This window comes from Diachasma alloeum, unplaced genomic scaffold, assembly GCF_001412515.2.
Source record: "Diachasma alloeum isolate Michigan unplaced genomic scaffold, Dall2.0 Dall_scaffold_00206, whole genome shotgun sequence".
In the NCBI taxonomy this organism is placed as follows: domain Eukaryota; kingdom Metazoa; phylum Arthropoda; class Insecta; order Hymenoptera; family Braconidae; genus Diachasma; species Diachasma alloeum.
Window position 1 is genome coordinate 1,104,142 of NW_021680371.1, and position 24,708 is coordinate 1,128,849.

At 36.7% G+C, this 24,708-nt stretch overlaps 3 protein-coding genes across 3 annotated transcripts; 1 reads left to right on the plus strand and 2 right to left on the minus strand.

The window, feature by feature from the left end:
• The first annotated feature begins 1,906 nt into the window (after positions 1-1,906).
• LOC107036130 (F-box/LRR-repeat protein 14) lies at positions 1,907-12,031 on the plus strand. Its single transcript, XM_015253871.1, has 4 exons — positions 1,907-2,139; positions 5,567-5,728; positions 7,087-7,547; positions 9,668-12,031. Exons 1-4 carry the CDS (start codon positions 2,091-2,093, stop codon positions 10,478-10,480), a joined length of 1,485 nt encoding a protein of 494 aa, XP_015109357.1. The 5' UTR covers positions 1,907-2,090; the 3' UTR covers positions 10,481-12,031.
• A 2,790-nt stretch (positions 12,032-14,821) lies between these two features.
• On the minus strand, positions 14,822-16,720 carry LOC114841086. Its single transcript, XM_029125954.1, has one exon. It carries the CDS (start codon positions 16,718-16,720, stop codon positions 14,822-14,824), a length of 1,899 nt encoding a protein of 632 aa, XP_028981787.1.
• A 2,490-nt stretch (positions 16,721-19,210) lies between these two features.
• On the minus strand, positions 19,211-21,145 carry LOC114841087. Its single transcript, XM_029125958.1, has one exon. It carries the CDS (start codon positions 21,143-21,145, stop codon positions 19,211-19,213), a length of 1,935 nt encoding a protein of 644 aa, XP_028981791.1.
• Positions 21,146-24,708: the final 3,563 nt, after the last annotated feature.

The window sequence follows — 24,708 nt, forward strand, 5'->3', positions numbered from 1 at the left end:
ATAACAGAAATTTTGCTATCTCCCTTAGATTCCGAGATATTCATTGAAAACTGGTCAATAGTCAAAATTAACTTGTACCGTTTTACTATGTCGCTACAGAATTATTAATAGTTATTGTGCATACCATTCCTTTTTATCGGATATCATTTATCATTTTATATTATTTTTCATCACGCTGTGACGAAAAGTGAACTTTTCGGCACGCTCCGCGTGCCTAAAAGTCCAATTTCCGCCACATTGTGATGAAAAATATTGTTCGTTACTCGTGAAAAAATGTTTTTTAGCTCGTGGGATTAAAAGTGTTTTTTGGCGAGTGGGAGGTTTATATCACGAGCCGAAGGCGAAAAGTTTGTTTTTTCAATCCATTTTTCTCCGATTGTGTCCAATATAAATGGCTGAAATTTTCACCAAGTATTGAGGGGAGACTAAGTGTTGTCCTCTATCTATCAGTTTTCAGATTTTTCGCAAAAAAAATGCAGAAAACTTAACGACACAGCTGATGCTAAAAAATAATAGATGGACGACAACGCTTACTATTCGTTTCAGAAGTAGAGGACCCTGGGGTTATATGCGCATAACTTGTGAAAAAAAAATCGTAAAAATATGGGACCAATTGTACTGTGTAATATAAGTATTTCACTCGCCCAATACGAAGTTTCAAGTTTTTAATTTGATTAGTTTATTTATAATCGCTGTTAGAAGCCGAAAAACCCCCCCATTTTCAGGGTCCGTAAAAGTCGGCAAACTTTGAACCGCTACCATACGTACGAAAAAATTTTTTTTTAAATCGTAAATTTTTCCAGAGATTCGTTGAACCCTTGGGAAGCCAACGAGAGAAGAAAAAACTCAATATTGTAATAATTATTTGTTTAATTAATAGCAATGTCGACTGTGGCTATCTTGTAAAATTGCCGAACCGACCTCAAAAAAAAGATGCATTCTGAATTCAATGTAAAACACCTTCGGTCAATATTTTTCTAATAAACAATCTCCGTTGATTTAAAAAAAAATCGAGAAAATTCGTCAAAAAAGTGCTGTTTTGATCGGTAACTTTCAACAGGAAATTTGTTCAAAAATTTGAAAAGTTAGCGGCTTTCTGTTATCCCTCAATCAATTGTATTAGATTCCTTGTGTGAGAGTTCTTGTATAAATCCAAGAAAGAATACTATTTGTATTATCATGAAACTTCGATAAAATAGTATTGGAAAAACTCTTGTCGCCAAGTTTTTCTATTGAATTTTTTCACACGTGTAGCTTCCGAAAAATGTTCGTTTGTTGCGAAACAAGGGATAGTAGTTTTTCGTTTCGGCTATTCACAGATAAGAAATACATCTTAAATAAAATAATAATAATTATGTGATAGCAATGTTGTAACTTAGGGATAAAATATTTTAACCAAATATTTTGTTGTTAATGAAAGCCGAGGAATTATTCATGTTTGAGACTTTCAAATTTAAATCAAGGAAATTGTTTGGAAAAAAAACAATTGTTTTAAAGAAATTGTTTTGAAAAAAAATTCTTGGTAATTGTCAACTAGCGATTTTGATGGCCCAACCAATACTTGTTTAAGAATTTGTTTTTCTCTCACAATTAGTGTAGTTTGAAATTTGAATCGAATGTACTTTGATATTCAACTAGAAATGTTGAAAATGATTTTAAGGAAAGAAAAAATTGTCGAACTCCTTGAATTTTTTCAAGTATTCGTTATGATAAAATAAACTTCATACGGGAAATATAATGCGTTAGACTATTGTCAATTCACATAAAAAATTATATCTGTAGATTTTCTCTCCGGACGTTGATGTCAAATTCAAAATGGACAATTGACCGCTTTTTTGACCGGACAGAATATCTTTGACTGCGAATATGGCTCGATTCACTCTCAAAATGGCTGCTGTTACGGACTGAAACCAAAACATAAGGTGCGAGTGCATAAACAAAGAAAAGGTAGAGGACAGGGGCCTTTTGTGTCTAGAATTCTGTTGGACCAAGTTGAATTCAGTTAGATTGAACATCAGAGTAACTGCATGGCCGTCTAGCTTTGCTCTGTAGAAGTTCATTCAGCCCAATCTACATTTAATCGCTTCATCATGAAAAGATTTACCCCTCAGCGTCGTTCCAACGTGCCAAACCATAAAAGTGAGTAGATACGTAACAATATTGAATAATCGACAATTTTGCGGAGGTATTATGTCATTCGGATGATGATCTCACATGATTTTTTCATCTGTAATCTGATTTCTAACCCCCATTTATCGACAAATTCTTCCTTCCCTGGCCGGTCGTTATCGATGACAGGTTACTGAACATTCTTAGCATTCTCGGGATGTTTTCTGCAATTATTCGAAAATTCTTGTTCTTGTTTGAATAAATGACAGGAAATTTGAAGTCCCTGGATTTCATCCCAATGAAGCTGAGAGTTCTCGGTATGCAGGATCCTCAAAGCAATAGCAACGAAGCAAACTCCTAAGGGTCACGTACGAAAAAAATCAATAGAAAAGCTAACGAATTCGCTAGAAAATTCCATTAAAATTCTATAGGAATTCTACGGGTGGTCACGTATGAAAGAAATCAGCAGAAAACAGCGAATTCGCTAGAAAATTCTATTGAAAAATTCCATTTCCTTTTTTTAATGTGAACGAAGCAAACCTAAGGGACATCTATGAAATAAATCAATTGAAAACCGAGGGAATTCACTAGAAAATTTCATTGCAATTCTATAGGAATTCTATAGGATTTCTATTGACACTCTATTGCAAAATTCTATTTGTCTTTTTAAATGGACACGAAGCAAACTCCCAAGGATCATCTATGAAAAAAATCAGTAGAAAACCTAGCGAATTCGCTAAAAATTCTTTTGGAATTCCATCGGAATTCTAAAAGAATGAGGTGTCTACAGAATTTTTATTGGAATTCTAGTGAAAAATTCTATTTGCTTTTTTAAATGTGAACGAAGCAAACTTCTAAGGGACATCTATGAAATAAATCAATTGAAAACCGAGGGAATTCACTAGAAAATTTCATTGCAATTCTATAGGAATTCTATAGGATTTCTATTGAAATTCTATTGCAAAATTCTATTTGTTTTTTTAAAATGGAAAAGAAGCAAACTCCGAAGAATCATGTATGAAAAAAATCAGTAGAAAACCTAGCGAATTCGCTAAAAATTCTATTGGAATTCCATCGGAATTCTAAAAGAATGAGGTGTCTACAGAATTTTTACTGGAATTCTAGTGAAAAATTCTCTTTGCTTTTTTAAATGTGAACGAAGCAGACTTCTAAGGGTCACGCATGGAATAAATCAATTGAAAACCTAGCGAATTCCCTAGACCATTCTATGTTCAATAGAAAATATTCTATAGAAAAAGTTAATAGGGTTCTGTAGAATTTTTTCGGCTCAATTTTTATAATTTTTTTTCATTCTATTATTCTTTTCTTTTTGCCAAGGAAATCAAAGAAACAAGTGGGAAACTCCTTTATGTTAATATATTATAGTGTTTGTGCTAATAAATTAGCAATATCCTTCCTGAAATAGTGATTTAACCCATCTGCTTCTATAATATATATTCATCGTTCCATATTATTTCATTAAATTCAATGAAATATCTTCTTTAATCAATTGTGTTATATTTTTAATTTAGTTTAATATTTAATGAGATCTCAAATATGAAATAACATATATCTGTACTATCCATTTATTCGATGAAAGTAAAGTCGAAGTAGGTCGTTTAAGTGATAATTGAACCATTTTTGATCTTGCGTTTTTTTATTCAGTTAATCAGTGGAAGTAAATTTCCCGAAAGATGAAAACCAACAAACTTTTGAATGCTATGAGAATAATTTCCAAACTCTTTTATAAATCGAATAGAAGAATAATGCTATCTATATTATGGAATGAATTTGAAACATCATATTTGAAGAAACCATCAGAAAGTTCACTTTCGGAGCAATTTATGAAAAATTCGAAATTTACAAAAATTATCATTGAAATCAAATCAACGAATATAGCTATCCTAACGATCTTTTAATTTCGACGGAGTAGCTTCCTAACCAACATCTTCAGCTTTCGTTGAATGAATTCAGAGCACGATATCCAAAGATATCGTCGGAATTGTAATTTTTATGAAATCTAAATTTTTTTAAAATTATTCTAATTTCGCTCCGCTCGCCAACGCCCATATGACGTCCATAATCCTTAATCTGACTCCCGTGACCCTTATGACCTTTAATCTGACCGTTGTGACCCTTAATCCTGCCCTCGTGACTCTTAATCTGACCCTCGTGACCCTTATTCTGACTTGTATGATCCTCAATTTGAGCCCTGTGACTCTTCATTCGACCCTCGTGACCCTTATTCTGACCCTCGTGACTAGCGATGTGAAATGCCCGTCATTTTTCAGTTCGGTTTGGGCCTTTGGGACGCAAATGTGTTGTCAATTTTTGAGGGACCGACGGTGAGCGGGCCCATAAACCCCATGAGCTATGATCATTTTAACAGCACTTTTTTTGACCAATTTTCTCGATTTTTTTTTAATCAACGGAGATTGTTTATTAGAAAAATATTGACCGAATGTGTTTTACATTGAATTCAGAATGCATCTTTTTTTTGAGGTCGGTTCGGCAATTCTACAACGAGATATCGACATTTCTATTAATTAAATAAATAATTATTACAATATTGAGTTTTTTCTTCTCTCGTTGGCTTCCCAAGGGTTCAACGAATCTCTGGAAAAATTGACGATTAAAAAAAAAGTTTTTTCGTACGTATGATAGCGGTTCAAAGTTTGCCGACTTTTACGAACCCTGAAAATCGGGGGTTTTTCGGCTTCTCACAGCGATTATAAATAAACTAATCAAATTGAAAACTTGAAACTTCGTATTGGGCGAGTGAAATACTTATATTACACAGTGCAGTTGGTCCCATATTTTTACGATTTTTTTTCGTCGAGTTATAGACGTTTATTTCGAGTGGTCTCTACTTTTGACACCGACAGTAGTGTCGCATAGACCCCTAGTGGCGACGTAGGGTTCCTATGACTGCCAGCAACCTTGTCGACACCGAGTAACCGAATAAAAATTTCTCGGTGTCATCCATATAGATGAGAATTGACCGTCAGAATTAAATTGGTCATTTTTCGAATTCCTGACCGAATCGTCAGATTTATGGACATGGTAATTACCCGTCATGACCGCGGTAATTGACCGTCATTTTACCGGTCATTTTTGTCGCTCACTTCCCTACTGGTGATCCTTATTTTGACCCTTGTGACCCTTGATTGTGGAGTCTCAATTTCGAGTACCAAATTTTTATCACCAAAAGTTGATTTGGTTTTTTATAGTATAGAGAGAAATCAAAACAACGATTACAGCTATCACCTTCATCTCCGAACTCGGTCGAAGAGAATCCAAATAATTTCTTTGAGCCATCATTCAATGAATTCAACCCATTATTTTTCACTTTTTTGCGGCTCCCAACGATTGTCAAGAACTCTCAGGTGCATGTTTACCAAATTAGGGCCTTTGAAATTTCTCCGCAATATCTCCTCAATCGTTCGTGTGATTACAGAGAAAGCAACAACTAGCAAACCCAAGAAGAAGACTGAGAAACCTCTACTTCTCCCTCCTGAGGAGCCAAGTGGTCCTGATTTAATCAACAATCTGAATGACGATTGTTTAGCCAGGATTTTCAAGTACCTTTCCCTGGATGAACGACTTACGATTGAAGCAGGTAAAATTAATAAAAATTAAATATTTGTTCTTCATTGTGTTTGTGATGGACAGAGAGGAATTTTTAAAAATTTTCAAATAGTGTTTATTGCACAACAGGGTGAGGTGGTAGGGAAGGGGTGAATTCCGCTAATTCATTTGGGTAAAAAATGAAATAGATGCTTGTGATAGGAGCCTTGTGGTCATTAAAAAAATAGAATTACTCTGAATGAATTTGATGAAACGATTTTCGTTCCGATCTCGAATTCTGAGCTCATCCAGGACAAAAACCCATGAAAAATTTACTTCTCTGTTAGAAAAGAAGAAATGCAATGAAAAAAAAATCGATCATAGTTCTTGCTAGGAAAGAAGGAGAAACAATAGTACAACTCTATTTCCTTTTTTACCCAAATTTTGATTGATGTTGTTTTTGTATTCTTTCTTTATCAATACAAAAATAAAGTTTTGATAGGCTGTGATAAATTCTGCCGTTGGAACGTCGGTAATTGTCTTTTTAACGTTTTTTTTGTAGCAGAATAAGACAAACGGTTTGAATGGGCGAAATGAAAGAAAATTTCGACAATGATCTTCCCATGTTAATTCAACTTGAAACTTTAAATCAATTCCAATGGAATATTAGTCAACTCAATGAATTTTCAACTTTCTAAAAATGTAAATAATTTTTGAGCTCTTAGGAAATATATTTTCCTGTCGTCTCAATTTTTTTGCTTCCGAATAGAAGCTTCATAATCGTTGATTTTGACTATCTAATTTTACCTGGAAATGCCGGAGAATGTCAGCAAACGTGAAGATATGATGTTTTTCGAAAATGGGTGTTTGTATGGTCGGATGTGTGTGCGAATTTTTCGGAAAATTTTTATAAATCTTCACAGAAAAAGAACTAAAATTGAAGCTAAAAATCTGAAATTTTGTCACATAATTGGTATCTTTTTCGACCACTTCTGGGCGCAATTTCAGCTCAATCGGTCAAGTAGTTTCCAAGATACCGCAATTTCTCAAAAATCTTTGTTCCTCAATATCTCGAAAACTACGTGACTGAATTGAATTTTCTTGACGGCAAAATATTCCTTGTGATAATATTTATCAAAGCATCGAGGAGAAGAGAAGAGTAGAAGAGGCATAACAGGTTGAAGAAGTGAGGCATCTCTGAAACCGTAACGGTAGTATTTTTTTTTATCGTTATTTTATATCGTTTCGACCCGGTTAGGGTATACTGCGATGATGATCAAAACTTTGAATGGTTAGATCGCACCATTCTACCCGGCCGGGATTTAAACTCGGAACCTTTCGCATGTGAGTTCGAATATGATTTAGAATATGAATAAAATAACCAAAATTCATTATTTTAATTATTGACAGTTTGCAAGCGATGGAAAGATGTTGCTCAGTTGGCCTGGGACGATATTAAAACCCTAGACTTCGCTTCAGCTCTTCCTGAGAAGAGTGATCTATTAAAATTACCAGAAGCCACCAGAACAAATCAATGCATCGGAAGAATCATCAGGAAATGCGGCCGTTATCTGAACCGACTTCAACTTGCTGACCCTTGCAATTCCAAAATTCTTCCACTTGTTGGTCAACACTGTCATAATCTAGTGAGACTGGAGATTGAGCTCGTTCATTATGACAAAAACTGTGCCAAACTTTTTCCACAAATGCAGAGGTTGAAGTACTTGGAGATTAAGGGAATCAGACAGCATTTTCCTGGAGATTTTTTTCTGGCTCTGCCCCATGAGACGCTCACTGAAATACATCTCTGGGCTCATTTTGCTGATGCTCATCTTCCGACTTATGTTTTTCTACCTCGTGTAGCTCCTAATGTGAGTATTAATGTTTTAGGTCTTAAATGCGAATGAATACATTTAACCCGATTGTGTGGTACATAAATCATCAATTGATTTATTGTAAATTATGCAAACTGTGTGATAGAGTCAGTTGATTTTTCCCCCAGGACACTGAAAAAAGTTCATCGTTTCCAGTAAAAATCTCTAAACTTTAGAGCTCTATCGTAGTGGAATCGTGCGAGCAAAGTTATTGGAAATGAATTAAATTTCCTCTTATTTTAAGAACACTTTCTCTAAAAATCAAATAAAGAAGTTGGAACACGCCTGAGAAAATTCAATGGAAAACCTAGCGATTTCGCTAGAAAATTCTATTGCAATTCAATGGGGTTTCTATAGGATTTCTATTGGAAAATTCTACTTTTTTGCGCTGATTTTATTGAATATTCGAACGGAAAAAGTCAATATATTTTGAATTTCTGTTAGAATTTTTCTCTTGAGATTTTTTCTATTAGAATTATTGAGCACAAGTTTTTTCCGCTGGATTATGTTTTGTTTTGCATTACAAAATCCGAGTGGAAAAAATTTGGAAAAGTCCAAGCATTATTGTAAAAAAATCTTACGAGAAAAATTCAAACAGAAATTCGAAATCTATTGACTTTTTCTTATTGAATATCCAATAGAATCAGCGCAGAAAACCAAATAGAATGTTTCAGTAGAATTTCAATAGAAATCCCATAGAAACCCCAGCGAATTCCTGTACATTTTCAACAGAATTTTCTTGCGAATTCGCTAGGTTTTCTATTGAATTTTTTCATATGCGAATTGTTACTAGTGTTTACTCAATCCGATATAATTGTAACTTAAATTAAGGCACATTTTCTCCTATTTTAAATCTTGGCTCTGGAATTGAGGAATTTTGGGTTCTTGAATCAAGATCATCCAGGTTCTCTAATGAAGGAAACAAAGAAAAAGTTTTGTTTGGTTCTTACTGGGAAGTAGAAATTTTTCTACAAAAAATACAAAGAAATGAAAAGAAAGCCAAGTGAGGAATTTCAAACGAATGGACAATCAGATTTCTTTGAGAAAAATAATTTCAAATCGAATAATGATTTTAAAAAATTCTTTATGAAATCAAAAAGTAGTAGAAGAAGGACAAACGTCTTTGGCGCGGATTAGAAGATGAAGGATTAGATTGATACTAGACATTGAGTTGAAAAACTCTGAGAGCGGTATCGCGTCTTATATTCCCCGACACTTTTTCCCCTACATTTTCTCCCCGACATTTTTTCCCTGACATTTTTTTCTCACGACGTTTTTTCCTCTCCCACTCGTTCCCCGACATTTTTCCCTTTTATTTTGGGGATAATATTTTTTTTTGTATATGAGTAATGACACAAGACTCTTCTGAACAACAATAGCTCGAGTTATCGATTTTCAATTGGGAGCAGGACGTGAGGCTCCACCGAGAAAGAAAAAATACCGTGATTTTGACGCCCGAGTGAAGCGTATTTTCTCTGAGTTTAGTGAAAATGACTACATCGGTTATCTTACACGTGTGAGCCATATTGTACTCTGTAATTGTTCTATTTATTACTGATTGTTGTCTTCTTTGTTCATGACGAATTTCGTGTATGACCGTTATTGTATTTGCTAATTCCATTAAAAATGTTCATCAGTTCAGTCATTTTTCTGTATTTATTTATTTCTTTATTCATTTTTGTTGTATAAATTTCTCTGTGAAGAGGTTTTAATGGTGGAAAAAAGGGCTGGACTGTCTTTTTTGGGAGACTTTGCTGGGGGATAAATGTCGTAGGGAAAAAATGACGGGGAAAAAGTTTCAGGGAAAATAAGACGCGGAACCCTGAAAGCCTATTATTTAAGAGAATAATTGCAGAAAGAATTTGACGGATGAATTTCTTACACATGAAAAATGATCAATGATGAATAATTTTTTTTCTACCTTTTGAATTTATTCTTCCTTATGACACTAAAGTTTACTGTTTAGAGCTTAAACTTCATTCTTCTAATGATATTCTGCAATTATCCAAATCAGTTCTACTTGTGTTTTTCCACTATTTTCTGAATGGATTAAAAAAAAATAATCGAATTATTTTCGTTCTGCACATTAGAATTAATGCATTGAATTTTTTTCACAGGCATTCCAGAGTCTCACCAAACTTACAGCCCTGACCCTCAATGGTTTCTGCCTGAAGCCAAACATGATGAGAGTCATAAGGCAAAAGCCTGAACTCACCTTCCTCTCCATCGCCAACTGTTCGATCAGAGGAGAACCCCCACACCTGAACGTTCTCACCAAGCTGGAGCATCTCAACCTCACCAAAGTCATCGAAGTGGACAACAACTTCTTACGTCAAATTGCTGAAAACTGCGAGAACATGAAGTATTTGAATCTCAGCAAATGCATCAACGTCGAAGACACTGGGATCAAACATTTACTACAATTATCTCATCTCGAAGAACTCATCCTCAACGACGTATTCAAAATCACAGACGCACCACTCGCTGGAATGCACAATCTTAAAAAATTGGAGTGCGAGAGTTGTGACTCTGTGTTCGACGATGGGATCATATCATTGATAAAGTATTCATCCAAACTAGAGTACCTGAATGTGGCAGACACTGGAGTGGGTGAGAGGGTTCTCTATGAAGCCACTAAAATCACTAAAAAAAGGACCAACAATCTGGAGCTTCATCTCGTGGTCAGCAATTCTATTAAAGACGATTGGGATGAGGGTGAGGAGGACTACTCTCCTCTTTTGAGTGTCGAAGGGAAGGACGAAGGCTTTGATGATGGCAGTGATTCAGACTTCGACGTTGATGATTATTTTGATGATGACGACGATTACGATTACGATTATGATGACGATGAGTTCAATATGTTCAATCCTTACGATGATTACGATTATGATGAAGATCAATATGCACTCAATTTCCTCAGGCTTCTTTAAATTTCTGCCGACTTAAGGCCTGGCTCCATTATTTACCGAACGTTATCTAGATTGCGTTTTTTCTTCGATTTTTATCTCGAAATTTCAACTCGGAGCCCCGTCACTCAGAAATCCCCGAAATTTTTTTATTTCCTCTGTACTCCCCCATGGTAATTATATATTATTTCTATTTCCTCTTGAAATAATTCCTCAATATTAGTGAAAAATGCTCTTTCAAAATGTTCAGATTTTTTTCCTTTTTTTTTTAAATCTAAATTCAGAATTTTTGGGTGTCCGTGAGTGATGGGACATCTAGTTCCAATTTCGAGATAAAAATCAAACAAAAAAATCAATTTAAATAACGTTCGGCAGATAATGGAGCCGGGCTTTAACATAAATATTTTTTTATGTAACATTGTTGGAGATAAATCCCATCGAAATGCTGTGTAATTCAACACTGGATAAATTGAGTGGATAATTTTGAACCATCACTGGGATTTAAAGGTTTTCCGTCTTTTTTTTTCGGGTCAAAGAAATGTTGAATCTTTTTCCTATTCATTAATCCGACTCTTCTAGGATTTTTTGATATTTTTTTTTAGTTTTAAGGCAATTTGAAATCATGAAGCACGTGTCCTAGAAGAAAAGGCGTAACTCAGAGGGATGATTCAAGAATATCTATCTTAAAATTTCAATTCAAATAGATCTAACTCAGTATTGTGGCTTAAAAAAGGTTAATTTAATTCCTCCGCCAAGGAAGCAGTATCTCAGTTGAAATTTGAAAAGGAATAATTTCATTTAACTCATTTAACTCAGGAACTCATTGAACTCTCATGAAATATCGTTCAAGTGATAATGCTTTGTAATATATTACAGAAATTCCTACAGTTTTAATGAATTTATTGAGACATGTATTCATGTACAAGTCATCGTGAAATATTTCGCCCATTCTGGACTTACAAGTTTGAGAGCCCATTGACGGTCAAGTTCTAAGTAAGAACAAAATGAATAGGGAGGTAGTTAAAAAGTTGAATGCAGATAGCTGGCTGGTACGTCCAAGCTGCAGTATTTAGTTTAGTAGTGAAAAGTTTTGATGAATGTTGAGATTTAAAGGGGGACCCAGGTGAAATTTGAAAGTCTTTGGTTGATAAAAATAACTATGAAGTGACTTTGAGATATCATGGGTACCTAAAAAAAAGAAAAATTTCATACCCAACCCATTTTACCCCAAACGTCAGACGAAAATGTCGTTTTTTCTGTTTTTTTCTGTGAAATGCTCCTCGCACCACAACTTTCATCCGATTTGAACTTGTTTTCTTTCAAAATCTTGTTTTCGTTTACCTTCCATGCAATAAAACTAGGAATTTTTTTCGATTATCTCAATTAGATCATAGAAAAATTAAATTTTTTCGGTTTCGTCAACTAAAGATTTTTGTTAACTTCAAAAGCGTATATGTATAATTTTTCTCCTGAAATCAGCTTGTATATACTATTTTGATGTTCAACTACTGAGAATAATCATTTTCATACGGTTTGAAAAAAGGAAAAAATAAGTAAACCGAAAAAATTGAATTTTTCTGTGATCTAATTGAGATAATCGAAAAAAACTAGTTTTATTCTATGGAATCTGATGAGCTTTTTGAAAAAAAAAAGTTTGAATTGGATGAAAATTGTGGTGCAAGGAGCATTTCAAAGCCAAAAGCACGAAAATCCTGAAATTTTTCGCCTGAAATTTTTCGTATATTTTAGGTACCCCATGATATATCAAAAGTCCCTTGACAGTTATTTTCATTAATCGAAGACTTTCAAATTCCATCTGCCCCCCCCCCCTTGAGTTGATATACATTTCAGCCCTCAAATAGTACATTACATGCTCGAGCCTTGGAAAACAGATCACCGTACCCCACGCGCAAGATTGCCTTCCGAGCCGAAGGCGAGGATGGCAAGCACGTGGGGGAGGGTGATGTGTTTTCCATGGCGAGGTGTGTATATTAATTTTCGTGTCGAGGGACGTGAAAAACGCCAATTTCGTGGCGCGCAGCGTCACGAAAATAGGGTTTTTCAGGTCCCGTGACACGAAAAATAATGATTGATATGTAAATTCAGTAAAAGTGTCCGAAGTTCCTCTGGGAATTAACATGAGAAAAGTGTCTGAAAATTGAGTGACTCTCGGAATGAGAAGGTCTGTTCGGTAGTACTGGAGCCAAAATAACTCAGCGGTGGATCAGAGTTCCCGTGAAGGTGGCCTAAGTCGCAGGGTAGCGTATGGTGCCCAAACTAGGGTTAAATTTCAGTTGAGATCGTTTTCTATTGTGAATAGGACTGAGTTGGTCCTTCTTGAACTATTACCCAAGTTATACCTTTTCTTTCAGAACACGTTGACGTCGTTAAATTATTTCATTTTTGAAAACTATCAGATTAAAACATTCTTACGTAGGTTCCTGCTGAACGTTTTGTACAATTGCGAAACTTCATCGTCGAATTGAATAGACTAGAGGCGTTCAAAAGGGTCTAAAAATATCAGAAACCTTGAAAAATGCCAACGAACATTGAATGGAATGCCCATTTTTTTGCATTGGTGAATCATCATTTGTTTCTTCATTTTAGATATAAAATCACATTCTAACACGCGTAGAGCGCAGAACTGATGTATCATTTGTGACATTTAGCTTAAGTTATTTTTATGAACTTGAAAGTATCATTCACCTCTCCTCCACGTGTAGTATTTAATTGAATGTTTATTTCTCCTCTGTTTATTATCGTTGAGCGATCTTTTTTCTACTATTTACCCATTTTTTCGCAGAGAAGAAGGTTGTGTGGGTTATTCAAGTGGAACGTTTTTTAAATTAAAATTGTACCGATATTTGGTAAGGAATAAAGGAAAAAAAATAAGTGGACAGTGTTGAAATTAATTTATTAATTCAAAATTGAAAGTTATTTTTGCAATTGAAGAAATTTATTTAGCCAAGGTGAAACATGGTAAGTTGATAGAAGACGGGGCAGATTCAGGAAAATTAGTCTCGAGTTTGTGACTGGCCCGGTAGCGTGCCTTATATAACTTGCCAAGTTCATCGCATTCCTCGGTATCATAATGCCATAATTTTGTTGTTGTGATATCAGCTTCAAAAGTGCACTTTTCTAAACGGTTTAGTGTGCACTGATAGAATTATTCAGTTATGCCAAACGAAATTCGTTAACTATTAAGGAATCGTAGAGTTGAATATGACCAAATAAATATTCGTTAATAGTTAATGAATGGATAACTTGAAAGGTGAACGAGGTCGAGGCAAACAAGGCTCCTCAAACACATCACGCATGCAAAAATTCAATGGAAAACCTTGCGAATTCGCTAGAAAATTCGGAATTCTATAGGAATTCTATGGGGGTTTTCTATTCTATTTGTTTTTTGCGCTGATTCTATTGGATATTCAATAAGATAAAGTCAATAGATTTCGAATTTCTGTTTGAATTTTTCTCTTAGAATTATTGGGCACAAAATTTTCTAAGTTTTTTCCGCTGGATTTTGTTTTTGATTTTGTATGATTTTGCAATTGATTTTGCAGTGTATAATCGAAATTGATTTTGCAGTTTCAACTCTACAATTTTTGTTACGGTATTGGTGTGTTCGAATTCATCCAATCACGACATGTGACACTATGAAGTTTTTGACATCTTTACGTATTGTAACGTCACGTAGAAAACTGCCATTATTGACAGATGCCCCACTTTGGTCCCGAAATCACTGGATTCTAATGATTTCTTGAAATCAAGAAATCATTAGAATTTACTAGAAATCATGAAAATCACAAAAAATATGATTTGTAATGCTGATTGAAAAATCACAAAAATCATTCGAGAAATCACAGAAATCAATAGGAAATCACAGGAAATCATCTGATTCGGGAAATCACTGAGTCACTCGATTGAGGAGTGACCAGCCCCTCGCGTTGCGTCTAGCGCGGTTAGTACTTGGATGGGTGACCACTTAGGAACACCCTCGCCCAAAAATTTCGGAAGGTAGACACGGTGTAGTGGCCTAATGTGGTCCTCTAGTCAGTGTGCACATTAGGGCTCTGCAGAATCGGCCGGCTGTTCGACCGGGGTTTTCCCATGGTTTCCCGTGCAATGCTAGCCCAAATGGGGTACAGTTAAGAGTAAGACGGCCCATGGTAACGCAGATAAAAATCAGAAGAGAGAAGTGAGAGAGGCAAGGCAGACGAATAGGCAGCCTATAAAGCCGTAATGGTAGTAGGAAAGAAATATGAGTAATAAAAATAATATATTAACTATGTTGTGACGAAAGCAATTTCCCACTTTTTTTTGTGAAACACGATTGACACCCCTAAGGCTGTAATTTGCTACAAGCTAATGTGATTTCTTAGTTCTTCTGCACTTCTTCTTGAAAGAATTTCTGAAACGATGAGTGAGCAGTTCTCCAATCAATACAAGTGCAGCAAGCGAATGGCCAAGTGCAGCGACTACAATAAGTTGTCCCCGTAGAGTATGCAAGTCATCCGTCACGTGCGCAACATCTTCCGCGATGCCGCCGAAACCTCTCGTCATATGTGTGTACCATTTACTGAGAAGGCCAGCTTCCGAACATCGCTTAATAACTTTATTTATATTCTTTCTTCCAGGCAAACTCTGGCGAAAGAGGAAAGCTGCGTGATGAGACCAAAAAATTGGTGCCGCAAATTTCAATTGGTTTTCACCGTTTTTGGTGCGACTCCACTGTTTGTGATACTCAGCCTCGCTCTTAAATAGAACACAGCAAACGTTACGATGCAATATTGCTATTTGAGTACAGTCTGTAATCTCCATTACTCTGATACTTCTTCTTTTCAAATTCAGTTCAACACCAGTCGCATTCTTAAATGTTCTTCGGAATAGTGGATTCCGTATCATTGGAGTCAACCCTGTATCATCAATGGCTTCCAGTGTTTCATAATCATTTTCTACGAGAGGATCAACACCGAGATTGGTCAATGAGGCATAAATATTATTCGCATATATGAACCCCAGCATGACGACAACGAAAAAGAAAATTCGTTCGAAGTTTCTGGAAGGCTGATGATGTACTGAAATTGAGAATATCCAGCGAAAAATAGTGCTCAGCTTCCAAAATTTCCGATCGAACTTCAGAAGGATCGCTGCGAGCCAAATGGCTAGCATCATCACCAGTGTAAGCGCACTGCTCTCAAGAATGTTATTTATGATTTTATTGTTAATCGCATAGCCCCTCGGCATCAGTACACCCAGCTCATGAGTTATAATGTTCTGCGATCTCACAGATTCCTCCAGTATATGCTCAGTAAAACGAACGCATAAATGCGCAGTGAGATCCCAATTGAGACTCTCATTAATTAAGTCTTCAACCGTGAAGTTGCTCAGCCAGAACCTCATATTCTTAGGTTTTGGTAGAATGACAGGAGTGGCATTCAATTTTTCAGTAATAGTCTGCATCAGAAGAATATTCGGCCCCGACATTTTCCCCACTTCGCCATCTTCTTTCCACGTGACGGAAGCAAATGGCGGTTGATCGACAATAACCACTTTCAGCCCATGCCCGTGCATATTCTTCGCATAATTGGGGAATAACTCCTTCCCGGAAGAAAATTCCAGGTGGTAAAATTTCTTGATGAATGGATTGAACTGATGGATTATCACTCGACTTGCAATATTCTTGTGAAGTCCGCGGTTAGCTTCATCAGAAAATTTTGAGATCTCAGCAATTACTGTGGTAGATGTATTGAAATTCGCTGCTAGACGAATTTCTACGATCGCCATGTTCAATATAGTTTTATTCCAAGCGTGTTGCAGGATATCTTCGATTTCTTCACTGGAATTTGATGATGTTTCCAACACGATAAGAAGATAGCAGTTTACAGAAAAGTCTGCCAACTTGTTGATCGAATGCATTACGCGGTATATTTGAACAGGGTTTCCAGAATATTTAGCATAATGTATGAAGAGCAAAGAAGTTGATAGCTTTGATAAAACACCAATATCCAAGTCTTTTGGCACAATACCTTCGTGGTCCATTTCGAATGATACACTGGGAATAGACTCCATGATTTTTGCAAACAATCCGTCTTTTATATCAGAATCATCTGTGTTATTGGAATGTATGAATAAAGCTGTATGTATTTTATGGGCAGTAAATAGTGTATTTATACTCTCAAACCAGTCCACTTGTGGTCGACTTTGGAGTTCATCAGGTAGAATTATGATGAAGAAAATCACAAGATACTTTATGGTGAACATTATTATGGCGAACACAATTATTTGTTTAATCACAATTGTTTTAATGAGTCAGAAATTTTATGAAAACTATCTGTCGAAGAGCCTTCTTCCCAGTAAATGACTCTCTGATGAACAGTCTCGACTGTCCTATTATGACTCGTAAAGTATTTTTATTTACTAAAAACGACAGCTGTCATGCGAAGCAAATACCCTCTAATTTGAGCGTCGGAAAATGTTATTCAAATGTTATGACTGATACAATATTCGAGAATGACTGTGCATTCATACGCCTTCGACCTTCCATAAAAATTTCGATAATCAATTGGCTTTCAATAGTGTATTTACTGTCTATAACTGTAAATAACAGACAAAAAATTGGACCGAAACGTTGTGCGGATCGATGTTTCCCTCTGCTGCCTTAGGGTTCTTCTATAACTGCGAGCAATAGACGACTTGAGAAAAACCTATTTATGTCATTAGGCCCGATAAACCGCGATTCTAACGTCGCTTTGCTCGGTTAGGTCGCGGTTTTCGGGCCCAACAACATAAAATATCGTACGTCACACGGCGATAAAAGCATTAGCTGGCGAATGTGGGTTTATAATCCGAGCCGAAGGCGATTATAATCAGATAATACTTTTATCGCCTGATGACATAATATGCTATTATGTTACTAAGTTATATAATTAGTGATGCTGCGAGAGACTTTAGGATATCGGGAATTATGAGGGGGGCGTGGCCAATGCCTTGGCCTCCTTGCGGCCGAAATTCGAACTAGCGTGAGCAGGTAATCGTCCGTACGTTCGTATAAGCTCCCTTGCACACAATTGGAGTAAATCAATTGGAGTAATTAAAAATGGTAAGGTTTTCGTTGGGATTCTACAGGTAGTTTGATCATGAGAGTGTCTATGCAAGAATTGTGTCGATTTGTTGTCTCTTTGACAAATTACAAGACGAGACATTGATGAGTTTTAAGTGAACAGCTTTATGATTTTCACCTACAATTGAAATGTATAAAGTCCAATTATTTCACGAGTGATCGCAGAAAAATCAACTGGTAATAGAAAATTGAATAATTTCATTAGATTCTCAGCTGAACTTCCATTGAGTGAAGAAGTCGTATTTGGTAAAATGTAACGAACACACGTTCATTGATTTCGTCACTGGCTTTCCGATTCTCAAGATTTTTTTCCAAGCAATTAGACGATCAACTGTTTCCTCTTCACCGAATTTCGTTTTCAATTTTACGAAACTGTTGTTTTTTAAAAGGAAATTGGACGAATCGCATTGTAGGACTACGATAGACTGAACTCTTGCAGCCAGGTACACTGCAAAATTCATTGTTTTTGGTTACTCTGATGTCGAACTCCATTTTTTTATTGAAAAATAGTATTCTCTCTGCTCTTAGGATGACTTTAGAACTGTGTTAACATGCACAAATAATATAAATCAGGAAAAATTTTATAATAGCCGGCAAAAAACAACTCTTTTGTATACATGAACCCATTCAGTGGCTCCAAGTTACCTGCTCGCACTAGCACGCACTACGGCCGGTAGAGCGCGTCATTCAGTGCTAGAGTTCTCAATAATACTTTGGAGGGTGTTGGAATACTTTTGTTATTGTATAAAAACTACTCGACAAAGATTCATGACATGACCAGTCACTCACACGGAGAGAAATATTCAGTAAAAATTACGGAACAATTCACGTAATCCGCAATGGGGAATCATTTTCCGGAAATTTTTACAGAAATGGAAGATAAGAAATCTGAAACTTTCAGTGAATTTTCAGGTTCATCACCGAACAAAGTACAAAATTGTCACGTAATTAGTCCCGAAGAGGTAACATCTTACAGACATTTCCCGACTTATTATCACTCCAAAATCAAAAATTTTTGCACGTTATTTCTACGTTTCGTTCCGTAAACTTTCTCAATCGTTGGGGAAAAATTACCGAACGACGTGTCCCCACAGCGGTGAGTCATCAGACGGGTGGTTAATTTGTATGGAACAAATCGTAGAATTTACGTAGCAATTCGTACAATTTCAGTTTCGACTCACACTTTTTATTGAATTTTACTTCGCTCGCGGATTACATTTCGAAACGTAAGTTCAACGGTTTTTTTCTGGTAATTTTTATGGAATTGTTCTCTCCGTGTGGACATCAGCTCACGTACTAGTGGAATTTTCCTAAAAAATTTCTCTCTATTTAGATGGGTCATTAATTTCAATAAAGCTACATAAGATAATACATCAACACTTTATTCCCCTAAAAGTTTTTCTGCACAATACAATATTTGAATTTTAGTGAATTGTCAAAGCTCCCACATACAAAAACGTCAGATTCCTCTTGGCCAATACGTCTCAAGATAGTAACGAAAAGAACAAAATTGATCGTTTGCAACGTTCGTGCGATATAACGTGCTGAGAAAGCTGATTTTCCGTTCACTGCAGTCCTCAGCCAACCAGTGGTTACCAGTCGAAATTATCATTTTATTTTATTTTTTTTCTTCAATAAACACAAAACCGCACCTTACGCTTCCCCTTGGAAGAATTCTTGAAGCGATGAGCAAGTAGTTCCCCAATGAATACAAGAGTAGCGAGTAAATGTCCGAATGCAATGACCACAATCAGTTGGATGAGTAGTTGAGTTTGCACTGCATTATCCTGCGCATGTAAATCATCGTTTGTGTTATTATTGGGATCCGCTGATCCTTCCATGTTCCAATACCATTTATTGATGAGACCGGCTTCATTACATCTGTCGATAACTTCATTGATAGTCTTCTTGCCGGGCAAACCCTGGCGGAAGCGGAAAGCTGCATCGCTAGCCCAAAAAATTGGTTCTGATAATTTTAATTGGTATTGACTATCTTTCCTGTGACTCAACCGCTCATACAACTCGGCCTCGGCCCTGAACAGCACACAGCAAACATTACGATGCACCATTGCCATTCGTAGACAGTTTGAAGAATCTATCACTTGTATACTTTTCTTTTTCAAATTCAGTTTGGCCCCAACAGCATCGTTGAACGTCTTTCTGAATACTGGAGCCCGGATAATTGGTATCAAACCTGAATTATCAATATCTTCAAATGTTTTATACTCCTTTTCTACCAGAGGATCAACACCAAGATTCGTTAATGAAGCGTAAATATTATTCGAGTACATAAATCCTATCATGATGACAACGAGAAATAAGACTCTTTGAGAGCTTCTTGTCGGCTGGTAATCCACTCCAATTGAGAGTATCAAGCGAAAAATGCGGGATAACTCGAAAAATTTCTTATCAAACTTCAGGAGTATTGCCGCGAACCAAATTGTGAGCATGATGACCAATATAAGAGCAGTACTTTCGATAGCGTAATAGAGAGTGATTTTGTTGATCCCACGTTCTTTCGGCATCAGTACACCCAGCTCATGAGTTATGATGTGCCGCGATCTCACAGATTCCTCTAGTATATGCCCAGTAAAACGAACGCATAAATGCGCAGTGAGATCCGAATTAAGACTCTCATTAATCAAGTCTTCAACCGTGAAGTTGCTCAGCCAGAATTCCATACTTTTAGGGTTTGGTAGAATGACAGGAGTGGCGTTCAACTTCGCAGTAATAGTCTGCATCAGAACAATATTCGGCCCTGACATTTTCTTCATTTCATTATTTTCGTTCCATGTGACGGCAGCAAATGGTGGTTGATTAATAATACGTACTTTCAGGTCATGTCCATGCATATTGTTTGCAAAATTTGGAAATAGTTTCCTTCTGGTCGAAAACTTCTTGTGATAGAATGTGTTAATAAAAGGATTGAACTGGTGAATTATCACTCGCTTTGGACTGTCGTCATAAATTCTACTGAAAGCACTGTACTTTTTGCCTTCACAATCATGAAACTGTTGATTGTCGGTGGATAATTTGGTCAACCTATTGCAATTTATCCCACGAATCTCGACGATCGCAATGTTCATTATAGTCTTCTTCCAAGCCTTGTGGAGAATGTCTTCCAGTCTTCTGTTCAAATTTGATGATGTTCTCAATATGATAAGAAGATAGCAGTTCACGGAAAAGTCAGCCAATTTGTTTAGCGAATGCATGACTCGGGATATTTGAACATTGTCCCCAGAATATTCAGTATGGAAGATGAAGAGCAGAGAAGTGGATAATTTTGATACGTTACCAAAATCAAATTCCTTCAGCGCAATACCTTCATCGTTCATTTCAATGGATGCACTTGGCATAGTTTGTATAATTTTTTCAAATAATTCGTCTCTGATTGCGTCAGCGTCATGTGCACCCTTGTAATGGATAATCAAAGCTGTATGGGGGCTATCTGAATCAGATAGGTGCGGGTATGCACTTTCAAACCAGTCAATTTCCGGTCGACTTTGAAACTCATTCGAGAGAATTGTGATGAAGAAGATGACGAGAAACGTCTTCGTGATGAACATGACTAATCACTGCTTTGAGGTCAATGATGGTACTGATGTTATTGGTGACAGATTCCACGATTGCTACTGCGAACATGTTCCGATCTTGAACATAAACTGAAATGGATGGAAATTTCTGTGGCGAATATTACGAGAGCGTGTCACTTGCGGAGAATTATGGCTCAAATCAAATGAAATATTCAAGCATCCCGTTGCAATATTTTTACAGGTTTTCGATTTTTCATAAAACTCGAATACTCACTTGAATCCCAATGGTATTTCGACCAAGGGAATTACTTCCGAGAAAAGGAATACTAAATTTTATGTTTCATTTGTTCTGTTTCAATCATAAATACCTGTAGATGATCGAAAGGAAATTGAAGCGCAAGTGTCACGTTCGGAGTTTCCACTGTCGTTTCATAGTATTTATCATCTTTGGAATTATTTCAAAAATTAATTTCATTTAGTAATTTGAAACTCATTCGAGAGAAATGTGATGAAGAAGATGACGAGAAACGTCTTCGTGATGAACATTACTAATCACTGCTTTGAGGTCAAAGATAGTACTGATGTTATTGCTGACAGATTCCACGATTGGTGCTACGAATAAGTTCTGATGTTGAACACAAACTGAAATGGAAGGAAATTTCTGTGGCGAATATTACGAGAGCGTCCCGAGTCGAATAATTGGACCTAACAAGTTCGACTTAGGTCTTTCCGTTCAGAACTGGATAGGTCTTGGGAAGCCTCTTCCCAAGTGCTTCTGAGACCTTTCTACCTCTGGTTATGTCCCATTTCAGCACTTGTTAGGTGTAAGCAGGACTTGTATTCAGACTTTCCAAATCCTTGCCGGTCACCGTAATTCTATGAGCCTATATTAAATCTGCATTCATAGCCCTGTTTACTCATGCGTTATTGAAATAAAAAATGCAATTATTGTTTTTTGCAATTATTGTCTTGTTGGATTTTTCGCCAAAATCAAATTTTTTAGCCGGGTGAACGTTGATTCCAACTATTTAAGCGCCGGGCTAGTCAGAACTGTCAAAAGTATGTGGAAAAAGTGAAAACTGAGAAACCGTTTTTTTTTGCCCCAGCCAAAGGGTCAGATTTTCGGGTTTTCCGGGGCAAGTGGATTTTCGCCAAAATCGAATTTTTTAGCCGGGTGAACGTTGATTCCAACTATTTAAGCGACGGGCTATTCAGAACTATCAAAAGTATGTGGAAAAAGTGAAAAATGAAAAAAAAAATTTTTCACCGGAGGCCAAAGTGTCGGATCTTGGATTTTTCCGGGGGGAAAGTCGGTCCAAGGGTCACAAGGGTCAAAGTGTCAGATCTTGGATTTTTCGCCAAAATCGAATTTTTTAGCCGGGTGAACGTTGATTCCAACTATTTAAGCGCCGGGCTAGTCAGAACTGTCAAAAGTATGTGGAAAAAGTGAAAACTGAGAAACCGTTTTTTTTGGCCCCAGCCAAAGGGTCAGATTTTCGGGTTTTCCGGGGCAAGTGGATTTTCGCCAAAATCGAATTTTTTAGCCGGGTGAACGTTGATTCCAACTATTTAAGCGACGGGCTATTCAGAACTATCAAAAGTATGTGGAAAAAGTGAAAAATGAAAAAAAAAATTTTTCACCGGAGGCCAAACGCCAAGTGAAAGTTGATACTGTATTTTCTAACAATTCTGATGCCAATGAAACCCCCAAAGACGCAACAAAAGTCGAAAGAAAAAAAAATTCAATTTTGGCGAAAATCGACTTTCACCCTTGACCCACGTGAAAATGAAAAATTTTTTTTCCCCTTTTCTGTCACCTCCGACGGTTTCCATGGCATCAGGAGGTCAATAAATACAGAATCAACGTTCACTATTTTTCATTTAATTAAAAACCGCCGGCAAACGGGGAGATGAGGGTGGCTAAAATATATCCTGCAACCCCGTCTCCTCGTTGGCTACAAATTTCAACCCTCCGCATACATGCCTTCCCCTTCGCCCGCTCGTAAAATCACGCGTTCTCGGAAGCATCGAGGAGGACTTCTCAGGACCGAAAAGAACTGAGGATTCGAAAGGTCTCTGGAAAAGTACGTCGCAGAACTGATTAGGACTCACCAGTTCCATCTAGGTCTGGAGAGATCTTGAAAGACCTGTGTACGTCCAATCAGAACCAAATCCTCGACTTGGGGTGTCACTTGCGGATAATTATGGCTCAAATCAAATGAAATATTCAAGCATCCCATTGCAATATTTTTACAGGTTTTCGATTTTTCATAAAACTCGAATACTCACTTGAATCTTAATGGTATTTTGACCAAGGGAATTACTTCCGCGAAGAGGAATACTAAATTTTATGTTTCGTTTGTTCTGTTTTAATCATGAATACCTGATTTAGTCACGTTCGGCGTTTTCACTGTCGTTTCATAGTATTTGTCATCTTTGGAGTTATTTCAAAAATTAATTTCATTTAGTAATTAATTCTTTGAATAGCTCCGACTTATTCGGTGCCCACTGGACATTGAAATGATGTTGATGCAGCTCAATTTACCTGGCAAACGCGTCACGTGCGTCTCTGAAATTCCCAAATATGCGAATGCAGCGACCCTAGTAGGAGATGAGGAATGGGCCAAAATTGGCTGAAGGTGGCCCAATGTTGGCCAGGACCGGACCATCCTCGGCCTATCCTTAAGGGGCTAATTGGTCTTTTCCCTTAAAGGGCCGATTGGCCTTTTCTCATCTCCTACCTGGGTGTAACTGCATTGTCTTTGGACAATAATTTGATTTTCATCACGCTGTGACGAAAAGTGAACTTTTCGGCACGCTCCGCGTGCCTAAAAGTCCAATTTCCGCCACATTGTGATGAAAAATATTGTTCGTAACTCGTGAAAAAATGTTTTTTTTTGCACTCGTTACGAAATATACTATTTTCTACAATATTTTAGTCTGTTTCGTCTTGGGTGCTGAAGTGGCATGTCAGTTTGATTGAGCTTCTTGGGTCAATCACACGTTCGTAAGTCACTGCGCTGAAATTTACGTGAGCGTTTATGACTACGTAGAACAGCTGTGTTCATTGATGGATTCAACGCACTGAAGTGGTGATATTTCATTTTCCTTAATCCCATTGAATTTACAATTTTTGTTAATTTTTTTCACGAAGCGAAAGTCCAGATTCATGTTGCCTCAAAATCGGGGCAGGGTTAATAATACGATAATGTGGCAGTTCCGGATCAAAATTTAAATCGTATCGGATACTGGCGGCAGGGTTGAGTGTGGAAATTACGTTGGTAAATTACACCGTTTTTTACCGACGTAATTTACGTAAATTACCTCGACGAGTTATTTCCATTTTTTATGTCCCTAGGATTGTAAAACCGCGATTCTAACATCGATTTCCTCGATTGAATTGCGGTTTTCGGGCCCAGAGACATAAAATATCGTATGCCACACGGCGATAAAACCATTTCCTGACTCGTATGATTAAAATCCACGAATCGCGGCATTTTAAGAAACACAAAAACATGACCTCATACCTCGTAAAGAGTAAATTTCACGAGCGTCAAACGTTGTAAAAGACCAATGTCACAAGTCATCTCCGTTGT

What these genes read in the sequence shown, in the direction of transcription:
- LOC107036130 (XM_015253871.1), top strand. Translation starts at nt 2,091, where the DNA reads ATGAAAAGATTTACCCCTCAGCGTCGTTCCAACGTGCCAAACCATAAA. An exon ending in ACGACTTACGATTGAAGCAG is followed by an intron (nt 5,729 to 7,086) that starts GTAAAATTAATA and finishes AATTATTGACAG; the next exon opens with TTTGCAAGCGATGGAAAGAT. An exon ending in TACCTCGTGTAGCTCCTAAT is followed by an intron (nt 7,548 to 9,667) that starts GTGAGTATTAAT and finishes TTTTTTTCACAG; the next exon opens with GCATTCCAGAGTCTCACCAA.
- LOC114841086 (XM_029125954.1), bottom strand. Translation starts at nt 16,720, where the DNA reads ATGTTCACCATAAAGTATCTTGTGATTTTCTTCATCATAATTCTACCT.
- LOC114841087 (XM_029125958.1), bottom strand. Translation starts at nt 21,145, where the DNA reads ATGTTCATCACGAAGACGTTTCTCGTCATCTTCTTCATCACAATTCTC.